General features: G+C 37.8%; 1 protein-coding gene across 9 annotated transcripts in view; it reads left to right on the top strand.

Moving 5' to 3' along the window:
- LOC107087536 (voltage-gated potassium channel subunit beta-2) overlaps nt 1-17,000 on the top strand; it is a 95,623-nt gene that overhangs the window by 42,422 nt on the left and 36,201 nt on the right. Inside the window, exon 1 of one of the 9 annotated variants that reach the window (XM_015379157.1) lies at nt 15,526-16,344. The exons of the other annotated variants lie outside the window; for them this stretch is intronic. Coding sequence (XP_015234643.1) covers nt 16,133-16,344 — 212 coding nt within the window. The 5' untranslated portion in view covers nt 15,526-16,132. Of the gene's footprint in view, nt 1-15,525; nt 16,345-17,000 lie in introns of those variants that run through there. 9 annotated transcript variants of the gene reach the window in all.

Genomic DNA, 17,000 nt, shown 5'->3' with positions numbered 1-17,000 from the left:
GAGTATTTTTTAACACAAGTATCTGTACTTTTACTCAAGTACGGAAAATGAGCACTTTTGCCATCTCTGCTATGCAGCCAAATAAAATTTCACTTTTCTTATTTTCATAAGTATTACGCACTATATTAACACTGAAGCCTGCAAAACATTTAATAAAATTTTGTTATAAACACATTTTTAATTATAATGATGATATCCAAGGGAGGCACAATTTAAAATGTTAATGACAAAAAAGAAAAGAAAGAATTTCTTTCTGGACTGTTGATCAGGCTGAGCATCTGTTGTTTTGGCTGAAGACCAGCCTGTTATGCTGATGTTATTGTTGTTGACATGGATAGTTTTCATCACACAAAGGCTCTCAGGCTGTTGCTTTTCACTTGGACCAGTGAGCTAGTGACTGGTCTGAGTGAAAAGCAACAGCTTTTACACAGTGTTACTGTTCCCTACAGACCGTGTCCCATGTCAGTGTCTGTAGTTACCTTTTTAGTTGTGTAAAGCTCACTCGCTGGCCCATAGCCAGTTCCCTGCTCACCTTAGAAACTCTCCCATCTCTTTAGATACTCCTTTCACCTTTAGCATTTTCTTTTACCATGAAAAAGTTACATTTTGTTCTTTTTTTTTTAATAATTAATTTTTTTGTTCTTTTTGTTCCATTAATTTACTCAAAGTATCTCTTACCAGTCAGCCGATCTGAGAAAGAACGCCCTGCCAGGATACAGTGTACTACGATCATCCTCACTTCTGTAAGTAGGACTGCAACCTGGTCAGCAAGTACATGGCACCTCTGACTCAGCCTTATCATTATTTCAGCTGTGCGGTCAGGAAGGAAGGTTCACTTCCATTTTGACTTTAACCACAGTTTCGACCATGTTCAGTCTGAAGTGGGTTGTTCCATAAAAACATGGTGCCTCATGGCTCTGCGGGAATAGGTTTTTTTGCACAAATACGTTGCCTCAGGCAGGATGAGCTTTTTTATTTAAACAATTTTCTTCCAGCATTTTTCAACCTGAAATACTTATTTTATTATTATTTCTGTGCAGTTGTCATATTCTAACTTTTTGGGAACATTAAAGAACTTCGAAAGTGTTGGACAGGAGGTGAAGGAGCCGATGTTTGTTCAGCGAAACAGAAGCTTGGTGTCTGCTGCACTATTAGGTGGACTGAGGGAGTATAGAATGACTTAATGCTAATGGATGTAGTAATGACATCTATTTAGGTCAGAGATGTCCTGTCTCATGTTTGATGAGAGTAGCTGTGGTCTGCGTTTGTTGGGTGGGTGCACCTGAATGTTCCATGGGGAAAAAAAGCTTCACTGGTATTTATTTTCAATGGACATACATTGATCATGTTTTTCCAAATGTCTCTTATTTATATTTGTATAAAATTGATCTTATTTTGAAGTCATAATTAACACATTTTACTTAAATAGAGAATAGTATTCTTAAAAAGAACTCATCATGTCAGCCGTTCTTGCATATCAGTTTCAGTAAGGACTGTTTTAAAATCCAGACATGCATTTCAATGGATTAAACTAAATGTAGCTCATAACATAAACTATAACATTCACCCTACCAGACTTTTGAGCTGGCCTGTAAGTTTGTCAGTGTTTAAAATCTTGGGGTATTAGTAAGGGGTATTATTATGGCTGCATGAAGCCAGACTAAAATGTGTGATATTTTGATATACCTTCGGCCAGGCATCGACAAAGTTGGTTCTCGAGGGCCGCTGTCCTGCAGGTTTTAGAGGTGTTCCTGCTCCAGCACAGTTGATTTACATTGATAGTTAATTAAGCTGTGCTAAAATAGAGAAACCTCTAAAACCTGCAGGACAGCGGCCCTCGAGGACCAACTTTTGCTATGCCTGCCTTAGAGTGTCCGTGAAGGGAAAATTCAAATGTTGCTCTGCCCACGATCAGAATTTGTGCTAAGGTAAGTTTTTTTTTTTTTCTTCTTTTGCATGTCTGCATTAATAAAATAACTCAGAAAGACATATATTATTTACTTTCTCTTTCTCAGCTTTAAGTTACACTGTGTGAATGGGAAAATAAATGCTCCTAATTTTGACTAAAACAATTATTAAATGACAATTATCCTAGTTTGAGATTCCACTGTCAGTCTATCAGTCTCATTCTTTTCAGTTAAGACTTTAAAATGTGGTTATGTTGAAAAAGCTGTGAGAGGTGGTGGACTTAGGTTCCTATTATTCAGCCCAATTTAGCACAAAGTGCTTTAAAAGACTTAAAAACAAGCAGATAAGGAAAGATCAATAATCCCCAGAAAATTTATGTAAATGAAAAACTAATTATTGGCTGTGTTTATCTGATGTTAAACTTTCACTGATGACCTGAAACATGAGCAACACAGTAAAAATATGTTAGGGGCATCATATTTTTTGTAAACAGTATACATTTTACAAACAAGCAATCTTTTACTATTTATTTTTTCTAATCCTACTTTTGCCATTGTTTCCCTTCCTTTAGAACTCCAAACTAAAAAATAAAAGGTTTGAGGATGCAGAACTGGATTCTCTCCACTGGGTGGTGCAACTCTTTCACTGTAGAAGCTAAACGGCTTTAAGTGCATCATCCAAAAGCCTCCCACTGCTTCCAATGACATAATACAGTCAGTGAGAGCATCATTCCTTGCACTCCTACACTGCCAAAATTAGTTAAATTACTGTTCTCAGTTTCACAGGAATATAGCTTCTTCTTGAAACCAGGACAGGAAATAACCAAAGCTGTTTAGAATGCCACCACTCACTCATACATCTTAGGGGACAGATATTAAATTATTTTCAGCTGCTATAGAGCATCAGTCAGATGTTGTTAGCTTTATTTCTTAATGCACTGAGAAACTTCCTTAATCTCAAAAGATCTGTAGCATGAAATTCTGTCTGTCTGTCTGCTACTGTAACGTTTCTAGGCAGGCAATCCCCTACTCATGAGCTAAATGTAGCACCCAACTCATATCTCCAGCTGCAGCTGTATGCAGCTGAGGAGACTGAACATTAACCCGTTCCAAGCTGAGAGATCCTCTTAGAGTTGCAGCAGGCCTGAGTAGCTAAATAAACACCCACAAGTTTACTGCATCTATACGCCGGATCTGTTGAGCACTGCACAGGACCCCCAGCTTTATCTGGTGGTGATGTTAAGGGGCCTGGAGTGATATAAATTTGGTGCTTTAGGAGTGACGTCTCCAGTTGCTCTTAATGTGATCTCTGATTGGCCTGGTGTGACAGCTTGTCAAAATGTTCTAGTCAGAACCAAAGCGTGGGCACGAGACGTGGAAAGGCAGGAGATTACGCAATTCTACACATTATTTTTTTTTTTCTTTCCATTGAAATAGTCCTTTGTGGTATTTTGAATATGTAGCCAAACTGTATGAAGTTATTTTTTTTTTTCTTTCCATTGAAATAGTCCTTTGTGGTATTTTGAATATGTAGCCAAACTGTATGAAGTTTTAGAACATGTTTTTAAGCTTGGTGATCTTACCTTAGATATGTCTATATTCCTGCTTCATGACAGACAAGAGGGAGACATAGAGGTGATTTGTGATTGCTTTATTTCTTGCAACCTCTTCAATTGTAATGTTGTCTCTAAAGTTCTATTTCAAAGGAGGAACAGAAGGATAACTCTCACCTGGACTGAAGTCTCTTTTTTTTTCCCAGAGTCATTTTTGCCTGACATATTTTGTCGTATTCCTATGTATTTCCTCCACATATACTGTGTTATACAGAGATTTTTTTTCCCCTACAGACTTTTTTTTTGTCTTTTAAATGCAGTTAGCCACTCTATTTTATTTTTTTATTTTTTTTTAGGGGTATCAAAGGAAAGAGGCTGAAGCTAAATCCAAACCACATTTTTTTCAGATTTCATTTATACAACATCTGAAAATGAAAATATATCTTCCCCTCCACTTTACATGTATGCATTCATTTGTGTTGATCTATCATGTTCATTCCCAACGAAAGCAATTTTAAAACCATTTTTGGTAGTAATGTGGAAAAACGGGGAAAGTTGAATGACTATAAATGCTTCAGTTAAGAACTGTAGCGGCTGCATTTTTCCAACACTGAGAAATTTCCCTAGGGTTGTTTGTAAAAGTTATTGTTATTAAAGACAACTGAACATGCTGGAAAAATTATATAGCCTAATTTTTTTGTGCAATAATCATGATTTCTTGTCATTTAGTCTGTTTTGATTTTTGCATGACTCTTTATCTCGATATAACCTCTGCAAATCAATGAGGCAGCCTCTGGAATGTTTTCTGCTCATGGCAGATTTATCAGTTATGTTGCTTTTATGCTTCTGTGATTGTATGTTATGATTATAATACATGCCGTATATTTCAGGATCTTTCATTCCTCTATAGTTAATGATACCCCTATTGATAGAAACAGGAATATAGTTATCCAGCTCTGGGCTTTCAGAGCTTTACTCATATACATTTACAGTATTTTGTGAAAAAAGAACACACATTTTTTCTCGTAAGATTTTTTTATTACTCTAAAGTTAAATTAGGAGTATGCAGACTTAATCCTCTAAGTTTTTTTTTTCTTATTTGTATTTATTTTCAAAGGAATAGGTCAATATTTGGGTCTAATGATGTCTGATTGGTTAAACATTTGCTGCTGCCTTTCTTAAATAATATAAAGGTTGCATATTTGAACAAAAAAGCTGTGGTATCTCTTATCTCTAACGGGAAGCCTTTAGGAACCTGAAAAATCACTCTTGGAATTATAGTGATCAGCACTTACTCTTTTTCCATATTAATGAGCTTCCTATTGCGTTTAATTTACTGTATTAGTGTTAGATTTCCTTTAAGCTATAATGGATAACATTCAGTAAATGTTACACTTGTGTTTCTCAGCTTGAGCAGTTAAATAGTACTTATCTAACACTCTGGAGCCGTTCTGGTGAAAAAATCCCTCTGCGGCTTCTCAGGCTTTGCTCTGGCTTTGTGGGTGCTGCAAATTTAATGCAGGGGGAAATTATTTTCAGTATCACAGTTGACTGGCCTTTTAGAAAGCAGCTGAACTCGGTCTTCTTTTTAACACAGGTAGGATTATTGTATGTTAAAATTCTTACATTTTTTTTTCTTCTTTTATTGTTTTACACAAAGCCTTAGCAGCTCTTATTTTTATTTTGATCTATTATGTTGAAGAAATAATTAGCCCAACTGACTTTTAATTATATAGGGATTATTCTCAGATTTCCCCTCAGATGGTTGTTTAAAAGTTAAAACAATTTTAAATTTTAACCAAGGAAATGTTTTTTAACATTGCTAATAAACAGAGATTTTATCAAGTCTAGCTACCATTGTAAAGCTGTTATGTTTCTGTGCTCTGAGGGTAGAGGCCATTTAAGGTCACCGAATCAGCATCCCTACATAGATCAGAGTCCTTTGCTCAATAAAATCTATTTTACCCAGAGCAGTGTAGTTTGAATCATGGAATATAGTGTATAACAGTGTAATTATCGTATAGATGATGTTTGTTTTCATTCTTTCTGGTCACAGTATATTAGGTAGCTCCATCTTTCCTCCATGGTGCTCTGTGATGTGGAAAACACTTCTGACTTGCATAAAGACTCCATGCTAACGCTTCCCTTTGCTTTGACAAATGCACAGAGGCAGGCGGGAGGGTTTGCTTTGAACAGGACACAATATTCTTTCTCTTCTTCTTCCTTTACTTCCTCAGATTAGTGAGTGTGTTCCCTGCAGCCAAGCAAATCAGACCTCTGTGCTTTACACGTCTTAAGTAAAAAAAAAAAAAAGTGTTTACTTCTGTACCTCACTACACAATGAATATACTGTAGAGATAAAGATGCTTACAAAAATCCTTGTTAATTCATATCTAAATTCAAATAATTTGTTCATCTTAAAACATATATCCTCATCAGGACAGTATTGCATAAGAAAAGAGGTTTCCTATGCTGTTCTTATTTTGTTGCCTTCACTCTCTTGCTCTGTTAGATGCGTAAGCCAGGGCAGCTGAACCTCCAGCTCCTCCTGAGCCCAGCTGTCTGCAGGGAATCTGTCATGTTCACTGGAGAGTTAAGAGTGGCTGCTTTCCCTCTTAACAGATGTGACCTGAGACTCGCCTCTTTTTAGTGTTTCCTCAGGAATTCCCTGATTTAAAGAGACATTTTGTAAATTTTACTGAAAAAATCTTGAACATAACTGTTTTATTGGACCATTTACCCCTAGAACAGCTTTGTGATGAGCAGACTGAAACCTCAGTAGTTGACGGTGCATCTATAAGCCTGTAGCCTATTTTCTTGAATTTACTTTGGGTTGAAATTTTCCGCACTGTTAAATTGTTCCAACCTAGCAAACAGTGAAAGTGTTATACTTGAGATGGATTTTGTGGATATTCAGAAACCACTGGGCTCCTGTTCAATTCGTACACCAATGGAAGGCAGCTATAGGTTTAGTTAGTAAGTTAAAAAAAAACAAAAAAGTTGTTTGTTATGAAGCTACAGACACAACAGCCAAATGCATTTGTGATTTTAATCACATCTCACTCTCTTCTACACTGTCAACATCACAACAGTTTGTCAGCTGCTGCACCAGAGAAAACAAAACTTTGGACCTGTTTTATGCTAATGTCAAGGTCTCCTACATTTCTGAAGTAAGACCTCCTCTTGGGAAATCAGATCACAATCTTGTTTTTCTCTGCTCACATTATAAGCCACTTTATATGAGACAACCTGCATTAAAAAGAACTGTAAGAAGATAAGTCACAGGAAGCTGACGAAGCCCTGCAATGTTGTTTTGAGGCTACAGACTAGGATCCACTGTGAGCCAATTAATGAGGAGTATACAGAAGCAACTTAAGCTAAAGTTAAGAGAACGCAAGGAGGCATGGAGGCGACAGGAAAAGGCTGGAAAACAAGCAGAACAACATCAGAGATGTGTGATCAGGGATGAGTGCAATGAAGACAATCACAGGCTTCAAGCAGAAGGCAATGTAAGTCTGAAGAGAGCCAATGAACTGAATACATTCTTCAACAGATTCAGTTCCGGAATAAGCTGAGCATCCATCTCTCTTGCCCAGTCACATGGACATCCTGCCCTCTTCCATTTACTCTCCTGCTTGTATTAATTTGTTATAAGCCGAATAAGAAGATGGTGTTGCTCCCTCCACCTTTCACCCGTCTATCTCTAGAAGTCAAGTAAAGAGACAACTGGAGAGACTGAATCATAATATGTGACCAGGTCCTGATTGTGTCAGCCCCAGAGTCCTGAAGGCCTATGCAGAGCAGCTCTGGGGTTCTATAGTACCTCTTCACCCTTAGTCTGATCCTTAAGACAGATCCAGTGATGTGGAAGACCTCCTGCCTTGTTCCAGTGCCAAAGAAGGCTCAGCCAACAGTCCTCAGTGACTTATAGGCCTGTTGCCCTCACATCTGACATCATGAAGGTCCTATAGAGACTTCTGTGTTGGTTCACCTCAGCAAGCAAACAAGCAGCTATCAGGACATCCTGCCATTTAATTATCACCATGGAGTTGGAGTTGATGATGCCATCATACACCTGCTTCAATAAGCCCATTGTCATTTAGACAAGGCAGACTGCACTGTGAGGATCATGTTCTTTGATTTCTCCACTGCATTTAACACAATTCAGTCTGACTTACTTTGTGAGAAACTTCAAAAGACTCAAGTGGAGGCATCACCAATCACCTGGATCAAAGACTACCTGACGAACAGACCACAGTTTGTTAGACTGAAGGGTCAGCTGTCTAATCAAGCAGTCAACAGCACAGGAGCACCACAGGGGATTGTACTCTCTCCATTACTTTTTACTCTGTACACCTCTGACTTCCATTAACAGAGTCCCATTACCTGCAGAAATACTCAGATGATTCTGCAATCATTGGGTGTATCAAAGATGGTCAATAAAACGAGGGAGACATAGAAACAGGAATAAGTTGAATCTTAGCAACATCATTGAAGAAGTGGAGGTGGTTGAGGATTATAAATATCTTGGTGTTCACTTGGGCAACACACTAGACTGATGACACAACTGTGAAGCCGTCTACAAGAAGGAGCAGAGCAGATTACTTCCTTTGGCGTTTGCGGCAAGATGCTACATATCTTCTATAAGCCTATTGTGGAGAGTGATCTCTTCTTCCATCCTCTGCTGGGTAACAGTATTACTGCTAATGATTTAAAAAAAGCTCAGCAAGCTAATTAAGAAGGCCAGCTCTGTTCTAGGACTTAAATACTCTGGAGATTATTACCCAAAGAATTATTCAAAGAGTGAAGAAAATTATGGACAACAGTGAGCATCCTCTTCTGAAGATTTTTACAGAATGACAGAGTGTCTTCAGTCAGAGGCTTCTCCAAATCCGGTGCAAGGCAGACCACTACAGAGGATCCTTCCTGCCTACAGCTATCAGCACCTGTTTAAAAAAATAACATATGAGTTACTGCAACATTTAATTTCCCCCTTGGGATTAATAACGTATTTTTTAATCGAATATATCAATCATTTCAGCCGTAATGACTATCCTATGCCCAAGCCTGTTTGCACATTCAACCATTAAATCCTACTGATAACAACCTAGGCTCACAGGGAGATGTTTACAAATTTACACTGAAATCAAATAGAAATAATCCCTTTTTTGACAAAGATTAATCATTTAAAAGTTTTATGGGTTTTAAAAATAATCAGAACCTGATTAATTGCATTAATAGAATTATTGAATTATCCTGATAAAAACATTTAAAGCAACTAACTGGGAAAAAAAAGAAAAATAACTAAATAAATGTTCAAACATAAGAGAAACTGAATTTTTGGGATCCTGTAATATTAGATCATTATGGTTGATAGGAACTAATCAGAGAGCGAACAGATGCATAAAGCTAATATCAAAGAATCCGTCGATAAACGCCGTCAGTCTGTCTGACCCCAATTCTCTTTCCATTAACTTACTTAAGCCTCCTCATCCACTCATGCACTCATACCCTCTTCCGTTTGAGCACCACTGCAGCATCTCAGGAATGCTTATCTTTTTTAACTCGGTTACTCAAATCCTCATAAAGTGGTATTTAAGTAGCTGTTGGAAAGCTGCCTGATAGTTATATATGAGACAGCTTTAGTTATTCCTAGCAGTCTGGGTAGAACCTCTGCTAGCAGTCATCTCACTAAAAACTGTTCAGTTTTTAACCATCAGAATGACCAATCGTTGGGCTGCTTATCTCTGTGGTAGACCCATTTGGTCTAGTTTTAATATTCAGTCCTGTTGTATTCAAACTTTCTATCTGTATTCTGACATTTGCTCATTGTTATCCTTTAGTTAAGCCAGTTTGCACACAGGTTTAAATGGATCAAACTGATTTCGTTTAAAAATGTATCAGTCAGGATAAAACTGTCAAACAATGCATGCATTATCTTCCAAAGTGCTGCAAATATGGTTAAGGGAAGAAATATGGGACCATGTATATATAAACATATCTGGCCATATTAGTTGTGAGTGCTGTTGTGTTAGTTGTTTCTGACAGTGCTGATTGTTTTTTACAACAGGAAATGGTCTGTTGGGGATAATGGACAAAAAAATACCTTGAGAATCAGACAGATTTCACTCAGTTCTTGTTACTGGGATGCAGAAGTCATTACACCAGGCAAAGAAAGCCTTACACCCTGCAGCATGTTGGGTGGGCCAGAATAAGACATCCTGGATCTTTCTTTGGGTTGATATCTTGAGTATATTATGTGACTCACTTGATAAACGTAAATTTCAAATTCCACCTTGCCCTTTAATAAGACTGGACATTTTTTTTTATTGTGCTTGGATTAAATATTAAACTGCTACACAGGAAGCTAATGGTGCAGTTGTTGTGGAGGGTGGGTGCTCGTGATAATACCTAGCCCTACTACTGTGGAAAGTGGAATCTCTTAGGAGCTTTTGATTAAAACAGTAGTTTTCTCCTCTCCTTCAAAGCTTCAGAGTGTGGGTGGTAGTTTGGCAGAGGTCACTTGCGTGAGCTGCTGTCTCGTTCAACCAGGGCAGACTCTGGAGGTCTCATTATGGCTCGGTATCATTGAAGGCCAGAACCTTTTCCTTACCGGGCCACCAGTTAAGAAGCAGAGCCAAATACTTGAGATTTTGGCGAGTCAGAAACTTTGCAGCTTTTTTTTTGAAGCGGGAATAATAAGGGGATTTTAATCATTGAGAAGGATGTTTTCGTAGCAGTGCTTTTGTCCTTGTTAAGTGTTGATTACTAGTAATACTATTGGCATAATTTAGCTTCAGGTGTTAACAAGAAAAACCATAAGTTTGAGCTCAAATCTTTGGCCTTTTTGTCATCCCACTCACTCACAGATGGAATTATCCTATAAGAAGGCCTCAGATATCACGCTGAATGAGAAGTCTGAGGGATTTTAGAGGAACGGTCGATTTTTAGATGGCTAGATATCAGGATTTAATCAGAGATGACTTGATGCCGTTTGCATCATGAGAAATGGGAGAGAAAAAAATAGAAAAAAGAAAAAAAAGAAATGGGAGAGATTATACAAATCAGATGAGGTTATACTTTTAGAATAGAATTAGGTGTTAAAAATGAAAAAAATATACTTGTTTGTTTCATGGACTTGATTTCTGCATAAGTCATCTTCCAAAACAATATCGCAAATTAAAGATTTAATAGCATTGATTCTTATTTCTGCTTCTGTATGCATTGCAACTGATTTATCCCACAACAAACATTGAAAAAACATTCATTTTGGACTTTCTATAGCATATTTTAACGAATGGGCACAAATCATCTCATAGCTCAGGCCTGTTTGTTCAATAATAGAGCTTAGAAATTCGCTGCTGTAGTATTGACTGAGAGTGAGAAAGATAAAGTATAAGCACAAAAATATACTTTGATTCTGAGTGGGTTGTAAGACAGCATTGCCTTGGCTGCATGATCTACTGTTAAAGCCCCTGGAGAAGAATGGAAATATGTGTGAAAATAAAGTGATGTATATGTATTTTGTTTAAATATCTCTGTACATTTTTCAGGATTTTTCATTTAGTTTGAATTGAAGGTAATTGGCATTTAAGCTAAAGATTAAAGAGCAACAATAGTGATGATGAAAACAAAACTGGCTAACATAAAGATAAAGCTATGTTTATAAAACCTCTGAACTATTGAGGAGAACATTTGCTTCTAGAGAAAACCTTTTCTAAGCTCTCAAGCTAATCGAAAGCAAAATTTTTATATTTTTTCTTGAGCCTAAAGGTATCAAGATATTCTGACCTAAAAAGGGAAAAACAGATTTTAGGAATATTCCTTTAACTCAAGAACCTGAATTTGCTCAATTAGCTCCAAAGAGACTGTAGTTCAGATGTTGTGCTGCATGATAACAGGATTATAACTGCCTGCTGTGATGAAAACAAAGAAATGGCTGAATCTAAGGTAACAAACAGTTGAAAGTAGACCTATCTGTTCTCTGCAAATATCAACAAGCTATCACGTTAGACAGGACTGTCTCATTCTTCATGATTGTCTCTCATTTCTTGATTTTCCAGCATGTAGTGTTTGACATGTCAATAGTAGATATTGAAAGTCAAGATATGTCAGCTTATTTTAAGGCTTTTTAAAATTTCTTAATTGGCTAAATAAAATAATTTATTCGACACAGGTCTTTGACATGTATCCCCAGGCATATACATAAAATAGTTGAGCTTATGATCATCCACTTTTCTTAAGCCTTTTTGGAATTTCCAGATCAACTACTTGCATATGAGGGGTCAAACACACAGGGGGAGTTTTTTTATGTACAAAGTTTGTGACCTACGGCAAAAAAAGGAAGAGAAATAAAAAAGAAATTTAAGAGTTTTTCAGACTTTCACAATGATGCCTACTAATAACTCTAAATTGTGCTTTATTGTAGAGATGCAAATAGGGTATCACAAAGCAATTAAGGCATCATCTTCTGTTTTAGTCCTTATTCCTGCATTGGAGAAAATATTTTTGAAAACTACACTCATTACAATTTGCTACATTATCAATCAATGGTTCCATTTCTATGTATTTTAAAGCATATTTACATGTGGGGTTCTGCAGTTGATTCATATTTTTTTCTGAACTGGTCTATGTAGACATGTAGCAGTGGGGATGACAAAGAGAGCCCTGTGCTTTAAAAATTGATGCTCTTGTTGCTCATTTAGCTGATGGATCACTTGTCTGTCTGATGATGCAAGGTTGTATCGATTTCACTGTTGGTCAATAAATCTGCAGAATTTCTTGCAGAGATGAATAAAATCCTTTTGTTTCAACAGCTCTGTATGTGATGAAGGAAGAAAATAGCTAAACCATGTTAGGCATTTTAAATGTTTCTCACATTTTTTAGAGGCATCTTTCTTTGTTCGGTGTTGAAATGTTGACATGCTTTGAGATCTTAGTGTGGGTTTTTTGTTGGGTTCTTTTTTATGAGCATAGTGTACACACAGGGCTAACGCTTTGTGTTACTGTGCAGCCTGTGCTCTTCTCTTTGGCCTGGCTGACTTATCGCAGGTCACGACTGTTGAAGGGGGTGGGGGTTTGGAAGCAGAGAAGTGTAAATTGAAAGATTATGATTCCACAGCATCAGTGGTAAATCTATTGAACAATCCTGAGGTAAATGACAAAGGTGTTTCAGGGTGTACTTTAAAATGTTCCTCAGGCCTGGAAGTGCGAGACGTGACCCTGCAAAGGTGCTCGTTCTTCCCTCTTCTCCTTCTGCTAATCTCCAAGCATGCATTTATTTGTAGGGCAAAGATGGGCCCATGATTTGTTAAACAAATGATAAGATTACTAAATCTATCAATCTCTATTGATAAAGGTATAACTACGTTTGGTAAACCTGAATTAATTCATGTTTATAGAAATGTATAGAAATGTTGAACTGATTTGTAATAATTCATAATCTTTTTCATGACATCAAGTACAGACAAAGGTTTTAGTGATGACATCATGCATTGATGAGCGTATTCATTATAAAGGACCTTGAAATTGACTAAAACCTTCAAGCATCCATAACTGGTTGTGTGCCAGCAAATATCCATATTTTTAAATTTCTCCTCACAGTAGCTCAAACTTACTATTTTTTTCAATATGGCGAAATACTCTGTAAAGCTCCCCTCATTTATAGACTTTCCTACTATTAGTCATCTAGATATAAAGGAGGTCTTGAATGTTGACTTAAAATGCATATAGAGTCTGCATTATCTTTGGATGTAAAGCATTACAAATTGGATGTCCTCCTCAGTAAAACCATAATCCTGTTTTAGGACATCGGCTGACCAAATCATCTCTTGTCAATTAAACAGGACAATTTATTTCTGCAATGTCTTCCTTTAAACTTCCTCTCTCTCGCTGCCTGCAGCAGGCTCCCCACGCTCTGACAATCGTGGTGCAGAAAGAACCCGGCTTAATCCGTTTTGAATGCTAGGGAAGGTGCCTTCACTTTATGCTCTGATAATATCAGAGGAAGGCTAACTTTAGCAATGCTACATCCCGATAAACACAGATGCAGCAAATCGTTGTCATGATCGGTTTAACGAATCTGACCCACATGCAGAGAAACCACTCAGAGAGCACGGAAAAAGTTTAACCAGGTTTATTGAGGTGATTAAATAGGAGTTTAATCTGGAACTCCGTGAGCTGGTAACCGGGAACTTGAAGTGAGAAGGGAAGTTCAGTGGTCAGTTCAGGTACCGTGGGAATCTTGGAAGCACTTAGATTTTGCAAGAACGGGACTTACGTAGAGGGAGACCTTGTTCGTCCTTGAATCCAGTCTGTTTGGTAAATCCAGAGAATAGTGCACACGTTGGAGGGCGGACAGGTTTGACGTGCATTGGACCCGGAGGAGTAATGGAGCTGACTGTCACTCGGATTTCCGATGGGTACTTGAATGGAACATGTGAAGGTTTTCCCCTGCTCAGTGTAACTCGGTTTTTCCTTCCAGGGGAGAGAAGGTCCAGGAATCCAGTAACACAGGAAAGCTTTCTGCCGGGGAGCAAAGACAAAAAAACTTGTTAGACTCAGAGAAACAAAGCTAGGTTAGACTCAGCTAAACTCAGCTTGGCTAAAGTACCCAAAACTGGCAAACACTCTGGCGTCGAGGTAGTGACAGTCCACTGCTCAAATACTCCTTCAGATAATGATCCAATGAGCTGCAGATGTGCAGGGGGGGACAGCGAACAGGGCACCTCCTGGTGGTGGAAAACGGAGAAACACAAACAGGTCATACAAACTGGATTCCAAACAATTGTCATTTCTACTTCACTTAATAATCAGTTACATTTTTTTATTAAACATAAGCCTGTTTGTGTCATTTGTTTCCTCACAGCTGATGTGGTGATGACCATTATTTTTGGACAATGGTGGATTTCTACTAAGAATTCCTTCTGTATTTTTAGATGATTTATAAAGAGATTCTGATGCCAATCTGGTTCACCCAAAAATCATTTTATACTTTTCTTTTTAATAATGAATTGGATGAAAATCTATTTTATCATGCTATACATTTGCAGTTTTTGACCTCTGGTAGATATGTGTGATATCTTCTGTAAGCTTCAGCAGGCTCTTTTGCATGTTTCAGATCCCTCAGACAGTCTTTTCTGGTTTGTCTTCCCTTCATTTTGTGCTCAGCATTTGACAGAAATCCGATTTCAGTTCAACTGAATCACCTTTTTCCTTCAGGGTTCCATTATAGTGGAGGGACCAAAAGGTTGTGGCTTCAAGAATAGGTGGCAACCTCCCTTTAGCTCTACTATTCTTACAGAGCTAACTAAGCTACATGTCAGCTCCTGATGGCATTGCTTTTAATTATCTCCTGGCAGACTAGCTGCCCTGTTTAGACAAGCTTCAGTATCATATTACTGTTAATGTGAAACTCATCTATTGTGCTTTTCATCTATGATGGCTGATTTTCTTTTTTTAAATTAATTATTCAATAATAGATGACTGCTTGTTCTACAAATTAGCTTCAGGGGCTTATTTTTCCATTCTTGTTATTTAATTTTGGATCAAATGGAATACATGATCACATGAAATTCATTTTATATCCTGTTAAGAGAGAACCATAATCGGAGACGCGCTCCTCTGTCTTCATTTTGTCACAGACAAAAGTTGCATAATATTTATTTCACGGGCCGTTGGATAAACCCATGTGAAAGTCCCTTTCTCTTGGGGCAGGGGCTGCTGCTAAGTCCTGAGCACTCAGCCTCCCTCTTTTCCACCAAACTAAATGAAACCACACTGCAGGGCAACAGAAGGACAAAGATGTGCGCATAAATGCACTACCTCTTCTGGGAGCAGTACTGTAAACATGCAGGACTTCACTGCCGTGCGCTGGCGCTGCTTGGCTCTCTGAATATTCATCCTTGTAGCCCTCCCACCATATCCCATCCCACGCTCCCCCCCCCTCTCTCCTCCCATCCCTCGCCTGCTCCGCGCCGCTTTTATGCTGAGCACAAGACACACAGATGTAAGTTTAATCCAGGCAACAGTGAAAGCTGGGGAATGAATCCTGCCCTTTTTTTTCCTACTAATGTGCAAATCAGAAGAATTTCCATCAGCCAGCGCAGCTGTAAAGGTGGACTGCTGGAACTGTGTGGCGTGCTTTATTCTCTCCATCTCTTTGTGTGGATCTATTTACTCTTAAAGCTCGGCTGCAAGAGGTGTCTGCTCAGTGTTTAAAGGACTCTGCAGGACCGTGACTCTGTTCATTCATCTTCAGACAAAACAGGAGGACGGGTAGATGAATCAAGGGAAAACATACATTTAAGCAACGCCTTATTTTTTTTTTCTTATTTAAATGGACTTCATGTCTCTAAATCCAGTGATTGCAGTTTTGTTTGACCCCAACTAAGAGAGGTGAAGCAACAATGTAGTCACTGGCTTCTGACTTATTTTGGACAGGATTTTCACCTGATCAGATATTCATCACTCTTTGCAGAAAGGAGGAATTTCCAGAGGAATTTCTGAAAGACTTGAGTATTCGGCTCAATCTAGAGCATCCTTCAGACTGAATTAGTACGCATCCTTGAAGGAAACTTTGTTACCTTGGTGGAGTTTTTCCCCATTTGATTTTCTTCAGAGGAGAATTTTATTTGAGAAGATTTTTATCAAAACTGTCATTTAGAAGCCAGGATGCAGGTATCCTTAGTGTGCACAGATCACCGTGGGGGAGTGAGCCGCAACACAGAGGACCGGCTTAACCGCCAGAATGCCAACAGCCCCAGCACAGGCACCCGCAGCAAGTTCAGGGCAGTGGCGATGGTTGCTCGCAGTCTTGGGCAGCTCTCAGTTCAGAGCGTGCCCTCCTCCAGCGAGCAAAGCATCAAGACGGGCATGAAGTATAGGTAGGCATGTCTGAAAGCATTCAGCAATCAAAATGTTTTTCCCCGAATTCTTAAATATCCAGAATTTTATATGTTCACATGTTAATTTTCAAAATGATCTACCTATACGAAAATTATAGGGGGATATAATCTAACGACAATAAAGTATTTCACCTTAGGCATGGTATTTTATCCATTAATCAAATATTTTTTATATTAAGCTATAGGAAAATAAATGTAAATTGGGTTGTAATAAACCAACTATTTTAAAAACTAAACTTTGTCTGCCAAAAGTACGCTGCAAAATAGATCAATATCTACTGATTTGTTTTAAACCAAACTATAAAAATGTTCTACTTTTAAAACCTCATTCTACACATTTAGACCAAGTTTTATTAATTCTGTTTATATAAGATTTTTACTGACATGCAAATTAAACCGCTTTGCTGCACTTTAATGCAGTGAATTTCTTCCCCAAATTTGTCAGTTAACAATAATATATGTCACATATCCTCAAATTACCTGTTCAGTTTTCTTTGGATCACATTAAACTAATGATAGCTTTATAAACTTAATACGTATGTATTGTTTGAGAGAAATTAATTGATACATGAATTGTAATAATCATGTTATTCCCTCCATTTCCCTATCAATCTACATGTTTTTGTATTTTATAT

This window comes from Cyprinodon variegatus, unplaced genomic scaffold (genome assembly GCF_000732505.1).
Source record: "Cyprinodon variegatus isolate N-32 unplaced genomic scaffold, C_variegatus-1.0 Scaffold186, whole genome shotgun sequence".
Taxonomy (NCBI): domain Eukaryota; kingdom Metazoa; phylum Chordata; class Actinopteri; order Cyprinodontiformes; family Cyprinodontidae; genus Cyprinodon; species Cyprinodon variegatus.
This window is presented reverse-complemented; position numbering and strand designations above follow the sequence as displayed.